Source organism: Myxocyprinus asiaticus, chromosome 31 (genome assembly GCF_019703515.2).
Source record: "Myxocyprinus asiaticus isolate MX2 ecotype Aquarium Trade chromosome 31, UBuf_Myxa_2, whole genome shotgun sequence".
Taxonomy (NCBI): Eukaryota; Metazoa; Chordata; class Actinopteri; order Cypriniformes; family Catostomidae; genus Myxocyprinus; species Myxocyprinus asiaticus.
This window is the reverse complement of record NC_059374.1, coordinates 10,486,591-10,500,554: the sequence shown is the minus strand read 5'-3', so window position 1 is coordinate 10,500,554 and position 13,964 is coordinate 10,486,591. Positions and strand designations below refer to the sequence as shown.

Below are 13,964 nucleotides of genomic sequence, written 5' to 3'. Positions count from 1 at the left end.
GCTAATACGAAAGCTAATCACATTGGATTAAGTGTGTAAATGTAGGTGGGTCTGTAATACAAGCATAACAATTTATCATTTTTTTTATCATGTGAGTGTTTCGATGTCATAACATAGCAGTGTGTGAGAAATAGAGTGAAAAATAAAACTTTATAAAGTCATAATTAGCCATTGAACTCATGATTTGTGTGAAAGAGAATAAAACGCAGTTGTTGTAGGACTTTAGTGCTAATTTCACCATGAAACTGCGGCGAAATGTAGAACACGCTACGTAAAACTCAGTTTGCAAAAATGTTGTTATAGTAACGTTCATTTTATGAGACTATGTTGCAATATTTTTATCTAAAAAAAAGAGGCAATGTCCTTCTAAGACTGCAGGGATTCAAGTGAATCAGTAAATCATTAATGTGAACTAGTTCATTTACATGAATTACAATTTTCATTTAATGAATTGTAGTTCCCATCACTAAATATAAGGAAATCATTTATTTTAACCAGTTTATTTACATGAACTGACCAAACAAATGGAAAGAACATTCCTTGTTACGTTGATGTTAAAAGAATGGTGCTACCCCGAGTGGTGTCCCAACTTACCTAATCCTAGTTACGTAAATTTCTCTGCAAAAGCACATTTCAGATCTTCTTGGTCATTCACAGCATATATCACATAATAAAGGTTGATGACCATTAAACCATAATGTACTTTATGTAAATAAGTAATGTTTGTAATGTTGGCAACTCCTTCATAAATGCTTCATATGTGTACACTTTACATTAAAGTAGATTTTTATGGGTTACTAATATTGAATAATTTTAATTAGATATTGAGGTGATAAGTACATGTGAGGTAAAATGGTTTACTATTTGGCAGGTATTGAAAGACACTCTTTTTCTGCATGTTGTTATAAACGTATATAAATTATTTATAATGCATTTGTAAATGAATTATAAGTCATTTATTAACCCCTTTATAAACCCTTAACAAAGGGAACAGTAAAGTGTTACCCATTTATTTATTTATAATTTGTTTATTAAAATGAAGACACATGAACTCATTTGCACAACACTTTATTGGTAATTAAAAATTGTATGCATTGAACAAAATAAAAGCAAAAGTTAAAATTTTGGTCTGTTACATAACGTGATTTCTGCCTATAACTCCAATTTCCAATTCAACACAACGTCAAGGAAATACATAAAATGACTTCTAAAATGTTATCTTATTATTTGTAGCTTTATTGATACACTATTTTAGTATCCTAAGTTTAAAACATAATACTTAATCATTGCTGTTATATTAATCTAGAGCAAAAAGGCAAAAAGAAAAGCATTAATACAGAGCTGTAACACAAAACCTAAATGCTTTAGGTTACATACGTTTTACTATGGTTATACAGTGCTATAAACAAAACAAATATATAGGCTATACTACCACTAGCTGCTGCAATTGCACTTTACTAGTCTCAGGAATAAAGGGGTTAAAACACTAAACCTATTCATGCCGAGCCAGAATGGCACGAATTGAGCCTCTATCTTCAAAAAGCCACTAAGATGAATGAAAAAGAATATCCCAGTTAGGAAATCTATTTGTCAAAAGAAACCACAATGTTGTCTAAAAGAGTGACACCTAAGAGTCGTTAAAACTCAAAACGTATTGTGAGTTGTGTTGAGATTCTACACGATGAAGACGAATGTTTGTGTTCTTATTTCAGCACCGCAGCACTGGACAGCGACTGTACAGGATTTATCCCTTAAAGTCACTTAAACTTTGAGGAACTTCACTATATCCCTTACATCCCAATATCCTACAAAATTTAATTCAGTAATATCTAACTCTATTCTGCCAGTAGGTCCATAATTCATCAAACAACAGCCCTGTTTACAATTGTTCCTCTTGGACAATATGAAGAAGAGTGGACAAGACAATCCCCATGTCAAAAAATCCTAAAGGATTGGAAATGGAATGGATGGAATTTCTATCAAAATTAAGAGCCAAACTTAGGGATCAAACAAGAATTGTAACAAAGTAAGATTAAATTGGACGAAAAGACATTCAATAAATAAATAAGGCTTTTAAGTCTATCCATTATGATCCTATGTGATTCTTGGATAGGAATGAGGATTTCCGGCTTGATCCCATTTTCCTCAAATTGACACAAAATTATGAAAGAAATACCATTAGCATTCAATAACATTCTGGATTAACTGATTAATGCTATTTCCAGAATTTAAGATATTCCGAATGTATTCCTAGTCTTAGATTAGAGGATTAGAGGATTCTTATTTGATTCCATACGGATTTGCTCCAAATTCTGAAAATCCCATTAGCATTCAGTACAGTCCTACTGGATTAATTGATTAATGAGCTTCAGAATTTCAAATGATCCAGTAGAATTTCATTACAGGATAATTTCACTCTATTGGGAATTGCTCCAAATTATGATAAAACTCCATTAACATTCAATACTGCTGCATTAACTGATTAATGCATTTTTTCCCCAGACTTTTGCCTATTCCTGTAGGATGCTATTTGATTCTTAGAGGATTCTTATCTGAAACTATTAGGATTGGTTCCAAATAATGATATAAATTCCATCAGCATTCCATACAATCCTACTGGAGAATGTTATTTGATTCCTATAGGATTCTTATTTGATTCCATTAGGATTGGCTCCAAATTATGAAAACAATCCCATTAGCTTTCCTTTAGGATTTTTGAAAAGTCTTTTCTCCTCAAAAAGCAGTTAAGCTTGAAGACTGTTCATAGATTTCTTCCACAGGCTCCTTCAGAAGCTTAAAATGAAAACTTATGAACTCTCTAGCTTATACAAAGGATTTATATATATATATATATATATATATATATATATATATATATATATATATATATATTCCGTAGGCAATATCATATGAATACAGAGGTTGCATTTACAGTGTTCATCAAAGGCTGGAACTGCGTTATCAAGACACAGCGACCGATTCCAACAAGTTATCGTCCTTCATTTGTCCCGTGTGTGTCGTGTCCTCTGGGATCACAGGTGTCACGCCAAGACTGTCCGTGTTTGGATCACTCTTCCGCACCGCCGTGGGGGGTCTCACCATTTTACACTGTCGGACCACCGGCTTGCCTTTGGCCGCTTTAGGACTGCAGTTGTCGCGTTCGTATTCCTCTTGGGCTTTCTGGATCTTGCGCTTTTTCATCTTGCTTTTGTGAAAGTGGAAGGTCATGATGGAGACTAATATTATCCCAATGATCATCACGATGAGCACGAAAAGCACGGCGGTGGATGAGAACGCCTGGAACAGCTGATCCACCCGGTCAAAGCATGTATCATTGTTGGTCCCAGCGGTTCCGTTTAAGGCACAATGTGGAATGGAAAGCGCCAGTCTCTCCAAGGTCCGGGTACTCATTTATTCCGGTTCGGTTAGTGTCTCTATTGCAGGGGAGAAATTGAGGAGATGAAAGCGAATAGAAATTTCCACCCCGACGAATGTGTGCGCTATATTGCGTTCATTTCTCTCAAATGAATTAAGTCCCAGGGGAGTCCACCTAAAATACATCCAATGAGGAATCCAGCGTTAGACAAAAGTATGCAGGTTTTAGCGCATTACATTTCTAGTCACGTTACAGTTTTAGTTGGCTAAAATCGCACAAACCCCCCCTTAAAACTCTTTCAAATCCACACCTTTGACGCATACTCAATCTATCCTACTGGTTTAGAACAACAACAACAAAAAAAAAAAACGATCTGATTCCTAAACCTCAGAAAAGCGCGCTGCTCATGAAGTTTGCGGCATTTGTGCGCAAATAATGTCGCGTTAAATCGCTCCGCTTTTCCTCCATTCGGCGAAGCTATTCTCTTACAATTGCAAAAAGGAATTTTAGTTCAGTATTAATTTCTCAACTGCGGCATTCCTTCAGATCATCCTCCAACCAGGGCAGTTCATCAATTACTGTTTTAAGAAAACAATAAAGTAGACAATAAATTATCCACCAAAGGATACCGGTGCCTTACAATGTCGAGATGCCATTATTCAAGATGAATAATCAATCAAATTAATAATCTAAGATATACATTAAAACCGTTAGTTTACCTGTCTCTACTGTAGGGATCTCGCTGTTCCGGAGGCGAAGACCGGTCGTGGTTGCAAATTCTGGAGAAAAAGGAGCGGAATCTAGCCAATCGCTTCAGTTCGCAATGACGTATCGCCTTTGATAATCCAAGCGCTCCAGCAACCTCACTCAGACTTGATTGTCTCTAGATGACAATCCAAGGTTTGTTATTCAAATATATGGGGGTGTCAACAAATCTCCCCTCCCTTGTCTTTGAGTGCAGCATCCTCATCTTCTCATGAACTTTATATGCACAATTAACGGGAATGAGATGCGAAAACTTTATATCCTTATCTTTATAAAGGAGAAGAGTTTTCAACAGAATTTTTCAATAATGAAAGAAAGCGTAATGACTAATAAGCCGACGTGATGGTGAATGTGCAGATATTGTTGTCAGTTTATTTTCACGGATAATCATTTTGACCATTAGAGCTACTCATTCTTAAGGACCATTGCTATTTTATGAAATCAAGGAAGAGGAATTTGAATTGAATGACATTAAAATAAAATGGTAAAAATAAACTGGTGTGAGTGTAGTTTTTAATAATACATTTCATTTAGCTGTTTAAATCATCCATTTCCATATACACACAACTTTAAATGATACACTCACTGAGCATTTTATTAGGAACTCTAATAAGCTGTTGTAGCCCATCCACCTCAAGGTTTGAGTGTTGTGCATTCTGAGATGACATTCTGCTCACTACAATTGTACAAAGGGGTTATCTGAGTTACTGTAGCATTTCTGTTATCTTGAACCAGTCTGGCCATTCTCTGTTGACCTCATTAACAAGACGTTTCCATCCGCAGAACTGCCGCTCACTAGATGTTTTTTTTTTTTTTGGCACCATTCCGAGTAAACTCTAGAGACTGTTGCGTGTGAAAATCCCAGGAGATCAGCAATTACAGAAATATTCAAACCAGCCTGTCTGGCACCAACAATCATGCCACGGTCGAAATCACTGAGATCAAATTTCTTTCCCATTCTGATGGTTGATGTGAACATTAACTGAAGCTCCTGACCCATATCTGCATGATTTTATGCATTTCACTGCTGCCACACGATTGGCTGATTTGATAATTGCATGAATAAGTAGGTGTACAGGTGTTCCTAATAAAGTGCTCAGTGAGTGTAGTTGTCACAAATGAATCTGCCATTAAATAGACTATTAGCTTTTCAGTTCAATTTAAACAGACAACTCATGAAACAACAAAAAATAGGGTATGAAAGCTCATTTACAAAAATATCAAACCAATATTAAAATATTCTAATTAGTAAATTGTGTAAACTTATGACATTGAAAACACATGTGACAACTTCCCTGAACCTGACGTTGTCCTGAGAACAAGGTTTAACGTTTTGGTTCAAATCTACCTTAATTGCTTAATTGGACCTACCTTATGCTGAGTTTACACTACACGATTTTAGGCCCGATTTTCACTCGCTGGCAGTTTTGTGGAGATTGCTGACAAAAGCCCAAAATCATAGGCAAATTAATGTATGAATTATCAAAGACACGATCTGAGAGAAGCGCCAACGCATCGCCGATGTCAGCGAGATATCTAGTATGTTATATATCTGGACCTGTCTGCGATTCCAAATCACGCAATGTGAAATGTGTTTTGACTGAATATAACTGGAAGTTTCAGTGGGAGGAGTCCTGATGTACCTGCAACAGAACATCAACTAGCATGGCTGCGGTATCAAGAAAGTCTCATTGGACCGAAGAAATGGAGGAAAAATTTGTGGAACATTGGCAGGAGCACCACTGCCTATCTGATGTTTCCTCTGAACTCGCAAAGAGAAGAGTTGGAGAGAAATTGCCAATTCTCTTGGACAGTCAGGTAAGCAAATAGGTAGATTTTTCAGTAGGAGGTACTTTTTCATATTGTAACCAATAAAATATATGATGCATTTACACATTATGTAAAGGCGATTAAAAACATACACATCATATTCTGAAATGCATAACATAAGATCATGCATTTGTTTTCATATCTCGTATCACTTCTCGCGTGTACTCTGTTGTGAAATGTAATTTGGAGTCCAGGCAGATTCGTCGGGGATTCGTCAATAGTGAAATGTTTTGTGATGTGTTCACCCCTGTCGCCGATTCCTTGTGTAATTTGAAAACTCTATGACTTCCATGACAAGACAGACAGTTGTGTAATATGAACGATACCACAGTCCGACGTCTTTGAAAGTCATGTAGTGTGTAGGAGGCATTAATGTACTAAAGTGTGGTTTTATTATGTTCACTTAATCAGATTGTATTGGATTTTTAATCTGGAGGACACAATTCACAAAAATTATTGTAATGTTAGAGGGTTTTAAACAAAGTATTTGCAACCAACATTCAAAACATCTGGTACAAAAAAAAAAAATTACAATTGTGCAGTGCTGGTAGTAAAGGATTACATGTAATCAGGATTATGTAATCATCTTAAAAAACCAAGTACTTGTAATTGAATAACATTACATTTTATAATGTACATAATCAGATACTTGAATGGATTACTGGTGCAATATTTAATGATTATGCTCCTAAATTTTAAAATAGCGGTCTGAGCCAGAGTCTGATATACATGTGGCCTAGCCAGGTAGCACTAAATACACTGAAGAAAGGTGCAGTCCTGTTCCTCATATAACAAAGTAGAAATAGGGGAAGAGAGATAAGGGAAAATAAATCAGCAATGCAGTCTTTGCTTTATGAGAATGATATTTATTGAAAAAGACTCAACATCTAATCTTAAAAGGTGCTGAAAGCTATTTTTTCATGGAAAGGTATGCAAAAATTTTTCCTACTCCCTGAAAGACCTACTAATCAGTTGATATGAACACACCGGCATGCAGAGGTATTGGCCAGCTGCCCAAAAGCCATTCACACATCTGCCTAAAGTAAGATATTCCACTTATTATCATTCTGTTGTCTGTATTCTGCTCATTAATGCTCTTTAAAACACCCATCTTTGCAGTAGTATCAGTGTCATCATGAATTACTATAACAGAGTGTAACTGGTGAATATTATGGCTGCATATTGCTTGTCAGAGCATTGTCAGAGCATTAGCGCCATGAATGCAGAATGTAAACATGACAAATAACATTATTCACTGTACAAATATTACTTTAAATTATTATCGAGTGGTTAAACAGCTTCTTTTTGTGGATCACATGTGAATTCTACTCAAAGAATGAGGCATGAAGTCATTGATAACACATTTTAATGTCAAATTAGTTGATGTTTTACATGTAGTCTTGTGCATCCTCATATTTAAATGTACCTCTAAATCGCCTCAGTGGTGTGGCTGGCAGAGGTGGAAAGTAATGAATTACAACTACTCTTGTTACAGTACTTGAGTATATTTTTCAAATTTTTCTACTTTTTTAAGTATAAATAAATGATAGTACTTTTACTTGAGTTGATTTAAAATGAAGCATTCAATTTTGCTACAGTTATTTTTCACCACAATTACAAAATACAAAAAATACATAATATTTCAGAATTTTTGGAAAGAAGAAAGTAATAAGTGCTAAATCTGTTTATAAATTAATATGCGCTGTGCGCAGCATGACGGGAGCCCGCAGGGCACAGCATCATGAGCACAGCAGCTTGCATAAACTGCCCCAGCGTCCTCTCTTCTCTAGCTTCTTCAAGACTTTCTGCCCTGTCACTATACAAGAACTGTAATACTGTGATTTTCTGCATATTTAATTTTATTCTGGAAAGTAAGCTGTTCATTCAGGTATGAGGGAACAGTCTGAACACATTTAACCACTGATCAAACTTCACTTGTTTTTAAGGAAGGCAATGTTTTAACTGTGTCAAACATTAACACAATGTAGTTTGACATATATGCGGGGATATCTTGTTTACTTGCTACAATATGTCAAAACAAACTTTTAAATACCTTAGAAAGATACAATGCCAATAGTGTCAGGAAATAACGGGGACTCGTGGCAAAAATGCCACCAAAATTAACAAAAATATCAGAGAAATTCAAAATATGGAGGCAGGAAATGCCCACGCAACAAGTTCACGTGTTTTATTAATAATATCTGATATAATTACAATTACATACATTCACTGAACATTATTTTTTTTCCCGCTGTCCGGTTCCTCGCACCATCGCATGCACAAATGGGCTCTTCGCTTCTATCAATCCGCATCAGTTCGGTATTGTACTCCCGCGTTAAATTCCATAACCGTTCGCCCCTCTTGTTCAAAATAAACTGTCCTAGCGGGTAACACTCTTGCTCACAGTGCTGTACTGTACTTCCCTGTCCTATGCTGCTGTTTATCTGTCTGAAAAGCCTCACCCACTAGAGGCCAAAAGTGCACAAGGGATGGATGTTATGTAAAGAAGGTATGAGAAATCACAAAACATAATGTAAACAAATGCTACTATTTACTTAATAATAATATCTCAATATGTTAAATAACCATAATGTTAATTAAGACTTTAGTATTATAACTGTAATACAGTAATACATATACAGAACAACCACTTTTAGTGTTTGAATCAATCATATCTCTCACTAAACACTAAAATGTTTATTTTTGCCTTATTTTATTCATTTGGCATGTAGGTTGATAATAGTTTGCTTAATAATCTCATTCCATATCTGGATAATTGCTGCAGTATAATAGAGGATACATTTCCCCCTCTTCCTCCCTGATATTGCATTATATTAGTTTTGTACAGTATGTTAACTTAATAGCCGAAATACTTGCACATTATGCAATTTAGAGACGATTTAGAATGTTTCAAATGGCTAATTCTATTTAAATAAATGTTGTATTCTTTAAATTTTCTGTTTATCCAATAATCCTCTTGCAGGTCTTTGGCATTTAGAAGCTGCTAGTTTAGTATCTGTTTCTCAAACTAGAGACTGTGATTTACTTGTCTTTTTGTTGTGCATCTGGGCCATCCACTTCACTCTCTATCCTGGTTAGAGATTCTTATTTTCAAAACAGTAATGCATGGAATAGCCTTCATCACTCTAAAACAATAACTTTTGATCAATTTAATGCATCCTTGGTGAAAGGAAGCATACATTTTTTTCAAGAACAAAAATGTCTGTGTTCTAAAAATGGAACCGTATATACTATATATAATATAATTTTCATAAAGTAACTTGTAACGCAATTGAGTAGTTTTTTGGCAAACTACTTATTTACTCTTACTTGAGTCATAATATTTCAGAATTATTTGAATTCTTGAATTATTTCTTCAGTAGTAGTACTTTTACTTAAGAAAAAAATTTAAGTTATAAGTTTTCAATATCTGATAAATATGGCCTACAGATTCTCCCGAGCATGTTGTTAAATCAAATGTTTGTTCTAACATTCTACTAATGTAAAATAAATGTATTAGCCCCTGGGGCCCCTCACATTCAATATACTGAGATACAAGAATGTGTTGTACCCATCACATTAAAGTTTGTTAATGAAACCCAACGCAACCTAATACATGACCATCCATCATGTACTACTAAAGACACAGCATGTTTTAATTGGGCCACTAATTTATTCCGTAGGCTGGCTACCCAGTGCCCTAAGAGATTAATTACTACATCATTTGTACTATGCTCACTAAATGCACAAAGTGACCTCCATTATCGCTCCAGCCGCTCAGCACATTCCATCGATTCATCTTTCAAAATCTTTCAGGCTCTGATGGCCCCTATCAGTGGTCAGGTTGTGGGCAAGGCCACCATGATACTGGTTTCTGTAGTTTTTAAAACACTTATAAAACTTATAGAACTAATAAAACTAACAGTAAATGTGTTTTAAATGGCAATGTACCTCAGCTTCTAAAAGTTCTTTACTAGTATACCTATAGTAAATGGAGATAGTCAGTATATCAATACTAATTTCCACTCTGGGATCATTAAAGTACAGTTATCTAATACAATAACTACATATAATTTTTTTAGGAGGGTAAGAGGCAGACATTTTGTAGATTTCAGTTGCTGTGCTTTCACTAAGTTTAATAACCAGAATTCGGAAACAGTAGGTTGACTTTTCTTGAGCCAAACGAACTCTGTTTATCTAAATCCGAAGCACTGCCCCAAGTGGCTGAAGCGGGAAGTGTTTTTGAATGAAAAGGCATACGTGAGCTCCAGTTTCCCAGTGAAATGCCTACAGAGGGGTGCCAAAAGAGAGTTATTTTTAGCTGTAAAGGATGTAAAAGGACGTGTAGTAAAAGAGGAATGGGTATTTTACTGTATCTCAAACCTCAACTCTATTGCTGCATTCCATTCAACTCGGAAAGTCGGAATTTCCAACTTCCTATAGGAAAAGTGCGATGGAATGCCACTTGAAGTCGGACTTCCAATTTGGAAACTCATGCTGAAATGTTCAACTCTGATTTTGCTGAAATGCGGGGGCATGACATCACGCAAACATGTCGGCACTCAGGGAAATGTACAAAGGTAATGATAAACATGAACTTTTATAAAATAATTCCCATCAATGAGTCAACGTTCCTACATTACATGATAACAAAGCCGGCTTAGCAAATGTTTGCAGAGACAGATGTTCAAAATATGGTAAATTATACTGCTTTTTTCTTATCAATCACCAGTACAACAAATGCTAGCACTGCAACATAATTTCTCAATATGGTTGCTCAGAGACATCTCTGGTGACAACCAAACAACTGCTGAGCTAATGGAAGGATTGCAGTTTTGTTTGTTTATACGTCATCCTCCAAGCACACTGTCAGAAAAAAGGGTACGGTCGAGGTCCATTTGTGATCACATAGGGTACAGCTTATGTGGTTGTACCCTCACTGGGTCAAAGTTACACCTTAAGGTACTAATATGTACCTTTTAGGGATAGATCAGTTACAAATACATTTCTGTCCATTATAGGGTCCATGTATGTGCCATTTCCCCCAAAAGAGGTACAAAATACTGTGATCAAATGATTTGCCTGGTGGGGAATGGGGTGGTTCAATGCTGCCAAAGCAAACCCTTCAAGTGCATGAAATTCTCTTCATTGTTCCATTCGTGATCTCAACAATTCAATAAACACGCAACTGAAAATCACCCAAAACAAACATAAATCTAAATAATAAATTATATAAATAAAATGTTATACAGTAAAATAGTTCATGTTCTCTGGTCACATACAACAGGTGAAAAAATAATAATCCATATCTGACCTCTGGATTTTAGTGTTTGTATTTAGAGCATCAAGTTTTTTTTTTTTTTTGGTATGTATGCACTGGTGCGAAAGAAATCCGCTCAACGTCGCTCACCACGCCAGAGAGCTGGTGCTTTGGGCCGGTGTACAGCAAATGTGTTTCGGCTCTGATTGTTTTCCGTCCATGAGCAATAATATCATTTTTAATATGCGTGATTACAGTTGGAAAGATGCCAGGGTTAATTCCTAATGCCCGAAGTATTAAAAAACATTGTTGATTTATTACACTTTTGCTTCCCCAGCCACAGTATTGTCACAAGAAATCCAAGTATTATGACATTTATTGCCTGTAATCCTTGATCATGCTTATACTGTATATGCTTCTCTGTTTTTGTTAGCATACTTGGCACCAATCTCTTGGAGCGTGTACCTCTGATTTTCAAGGAGGAGAGGAGTAAGGTGAAATTTGGGCACAGTCATACAGTCTGAAGAAACTGCAAAGAGCCTGTCACAGGTCTGTGTCAGCAGTGAGTGGATTGCTGTAGTATAACACACTAGATAGCCAATTGCACAATAATGTTTTAAAGGACATATATTTGAAGTCTTCATTTTTATTTGAATAGTGCTTTTCACAATACATATATATAGCTTCTAGTCACTGATAGCATAAACACTCTTTTTAACTGAAGAGTAACAGAATATCTTTGAGTGGTTGCAAAATTTAAGTTTAGATGGGAAAAATTGCTTGTACATTTAAGATTGAACAAATATTTTCCTCTGCACTTTTTATTTGGCTCCAACAGGAGTTTGCTGTCATTGATGAGGATGCACCTTTGAGGGACATGTAAGTATTTTGCATGAACAGTATGGCAAGATGCTACCAGATACCTTGGTTTTTAAAGACCGGATGCAGCAAAATTTTTCATGGCGGAGAAGGGAGAAAGAAGATGGAATGACTGGTGGATAAAAACTCTCCAGTGTAAGTAATATCACAGATAATTTTATGTCAATTATCAGCTTAAAATACATGTTTGATTTCAGTGTAGCACATGGAACAGCAGGTTAGAACTACATTGTAAAGACCAGGGAGGCATGAAAATGAGAGGAGCATTTTGGTCATTTTAATATTTTTATATTGCTGAAAAGTTGTTGAATAGTTTGCCCAAAAAGGAAAATTCTGTCTTTTACTCACCCTAATGTAATTTCAAACCAACATGACTCCTTTTTTTTTCTTTGTAACACAAAAGGTGAATTTCTGGTGGTGTGACATAACCACAGAAAAAGTATTTGAAATAAAAGGTGCAATGTATTCCAATTTTTCTGTAGTGATATGATCACTTTGATGAACAGAACATAATTTAAGTTATTTACTATCAAATTAAAGCAATAAAGCATGGGGGGCCTGGGTAGCTCAGCGAGTAAAGACACTGACTACCACCCCTGGAGTTGCGAGTTCACTCCAGCCAGGTCTCCTAAGCAACCAAGTTGTCCCAGTTGCTAGGGAGGGTAGAGTCACATGGGGTAACCTCCTCTTGGTCGCTATAATGTGGTTCGCTCTCGGTGGGGCACATGGTGAGTTGTGCATGGATGCCACGGAGACTAGCATAAAGCCTCCGCATGCATGGTCTCTGCTGTAACACACTCAACGAGCCACGTGATAAGATGCGTGTATTGATGGTCTCAGAAGCGGAGGCAACTGAGATTCGTCCTCCGCCACTCGGATTGAGGCGCATTGGGAATTGGGCATTCAAATTGGGGAGATAAAGGGGAGAAAATCCACACACACAAAAAAAACAATAAAGCACTGAAAACCTCACTGGTTCTCACTGCATCCTATGAACAAACTTGGAATATAGTTTAAGTAGCACTGATTAATTTTACTATGGTTTATTGGTATTTTCCCCTCTTTTTGGGCTTTTTTTTAAGTCACCATCCACTTACATTATGGCCAATAAACACTATGAAGATTTCAAACATTCACCTTTTGTGTTCCACAGAAGAAAAAGATATACAGGCTTGGAGTGACATAAGGGTGAGTTAGGACATAATTTTCATTTTTAAATGAACCATTTCTATAAGAGTGATGTGACCACTTTAACATCAAGTAAATGTGAATGATTAACTTTCCATTACTATAAATTTTTTTCAGTTATGTGATGAAATTGACCGAATCCATTCATCAGCTGTCCAGTGCTTCAAGGAGGGCTTCACTAGTATTATGCATGAGCTTGCACCAAGAAAAATCCTTTAGGCTAAAATATACATTGAAGCAAGAGAGTGTGTATATATATATATATATATATATATATATATATATATATATATATATATATATATATATATATATATACTACTGTATTTGATGACAAATTGTGATTCTGAGATGTTTAAAGTGTTAATTCTATGACATTGTGAACACAAATGTGAGAAATGTGAAATTATTGAATGTTTCATGTTATTAAATAAATGTGATTAAACATGATGTTGGCAGTTTTTAATATGCTTTATTGAGTACAAATTCATAAGGTACAAAGTGCATTTGTACCCCTAAAGGTACAAATTATTCACTTTTTTTCCTGACAGTGCATCGGGCAATAGAATGCCTTTATGGTTGGAGATCGGAGATTTCAAGACGGAATATCCCACATTCAACTTTGAATGGAACGCAGCAAAAACCTAACCGTCAGTGGAGTAAAAA

The 13,964-nt window shown here is 35.8% G+C and overlaps 1 protein-coding gene and 1 long non-coding RNA gene across 2 annotated transcripts; one reads left to right on the top strand and one right to left on the bottom strand.

Moving 5' to 3' along the window:
- Positions 1–1,060: 1,060 nt before the first annotated feature.
- Positions 1,061–4,498, bottom strand: LOC127422020 (uncharacterized protein C11orf87 homolog). The gene is made up of 2 exons (XM_051665335.1): positions 4,096–4,498; positions 1,061–3,550 (listed from the first exon to the last, which is right to left on the bottom strand). Exon 2 carries the CDS (start codon positions 3,409–3,411, stop codon positions 2,962–2,964), a length of 450 nt encoding a protein of 149 aa, XP_051521295.1. The 5' UTR covers positions 3,412–3,550; positions 4,096–4,498; the 3' UTR covers positions 1,061–2,961.
- Positions 4,499–5,729: 1,231 nt separating this feature from the next.
- LOC127422022 (uncharacterized) lies at positions 5,730–12,579 on the top strand. The gene is made up of 3 exons (XR_007894128.1): positions 5,730–5,959; positions 11,665–11,780; positions 12,070–12,579. It is a non-coding gene; the product is annotated as an uncharacterized LOC127422022 (long non-coding RNA).
- Positions 12,580–13,964: the final 1,385 nt, after the last annotated feature.

Coding starts and splice junctions, on each gene's coding strand:
- LOC127422020 (XM_051665335.1), bottom strand. CDS start 3,411: ATGAGTACCCGGACCTTGGAGAGACTGGCGCTTTCCATTCCACATTGT.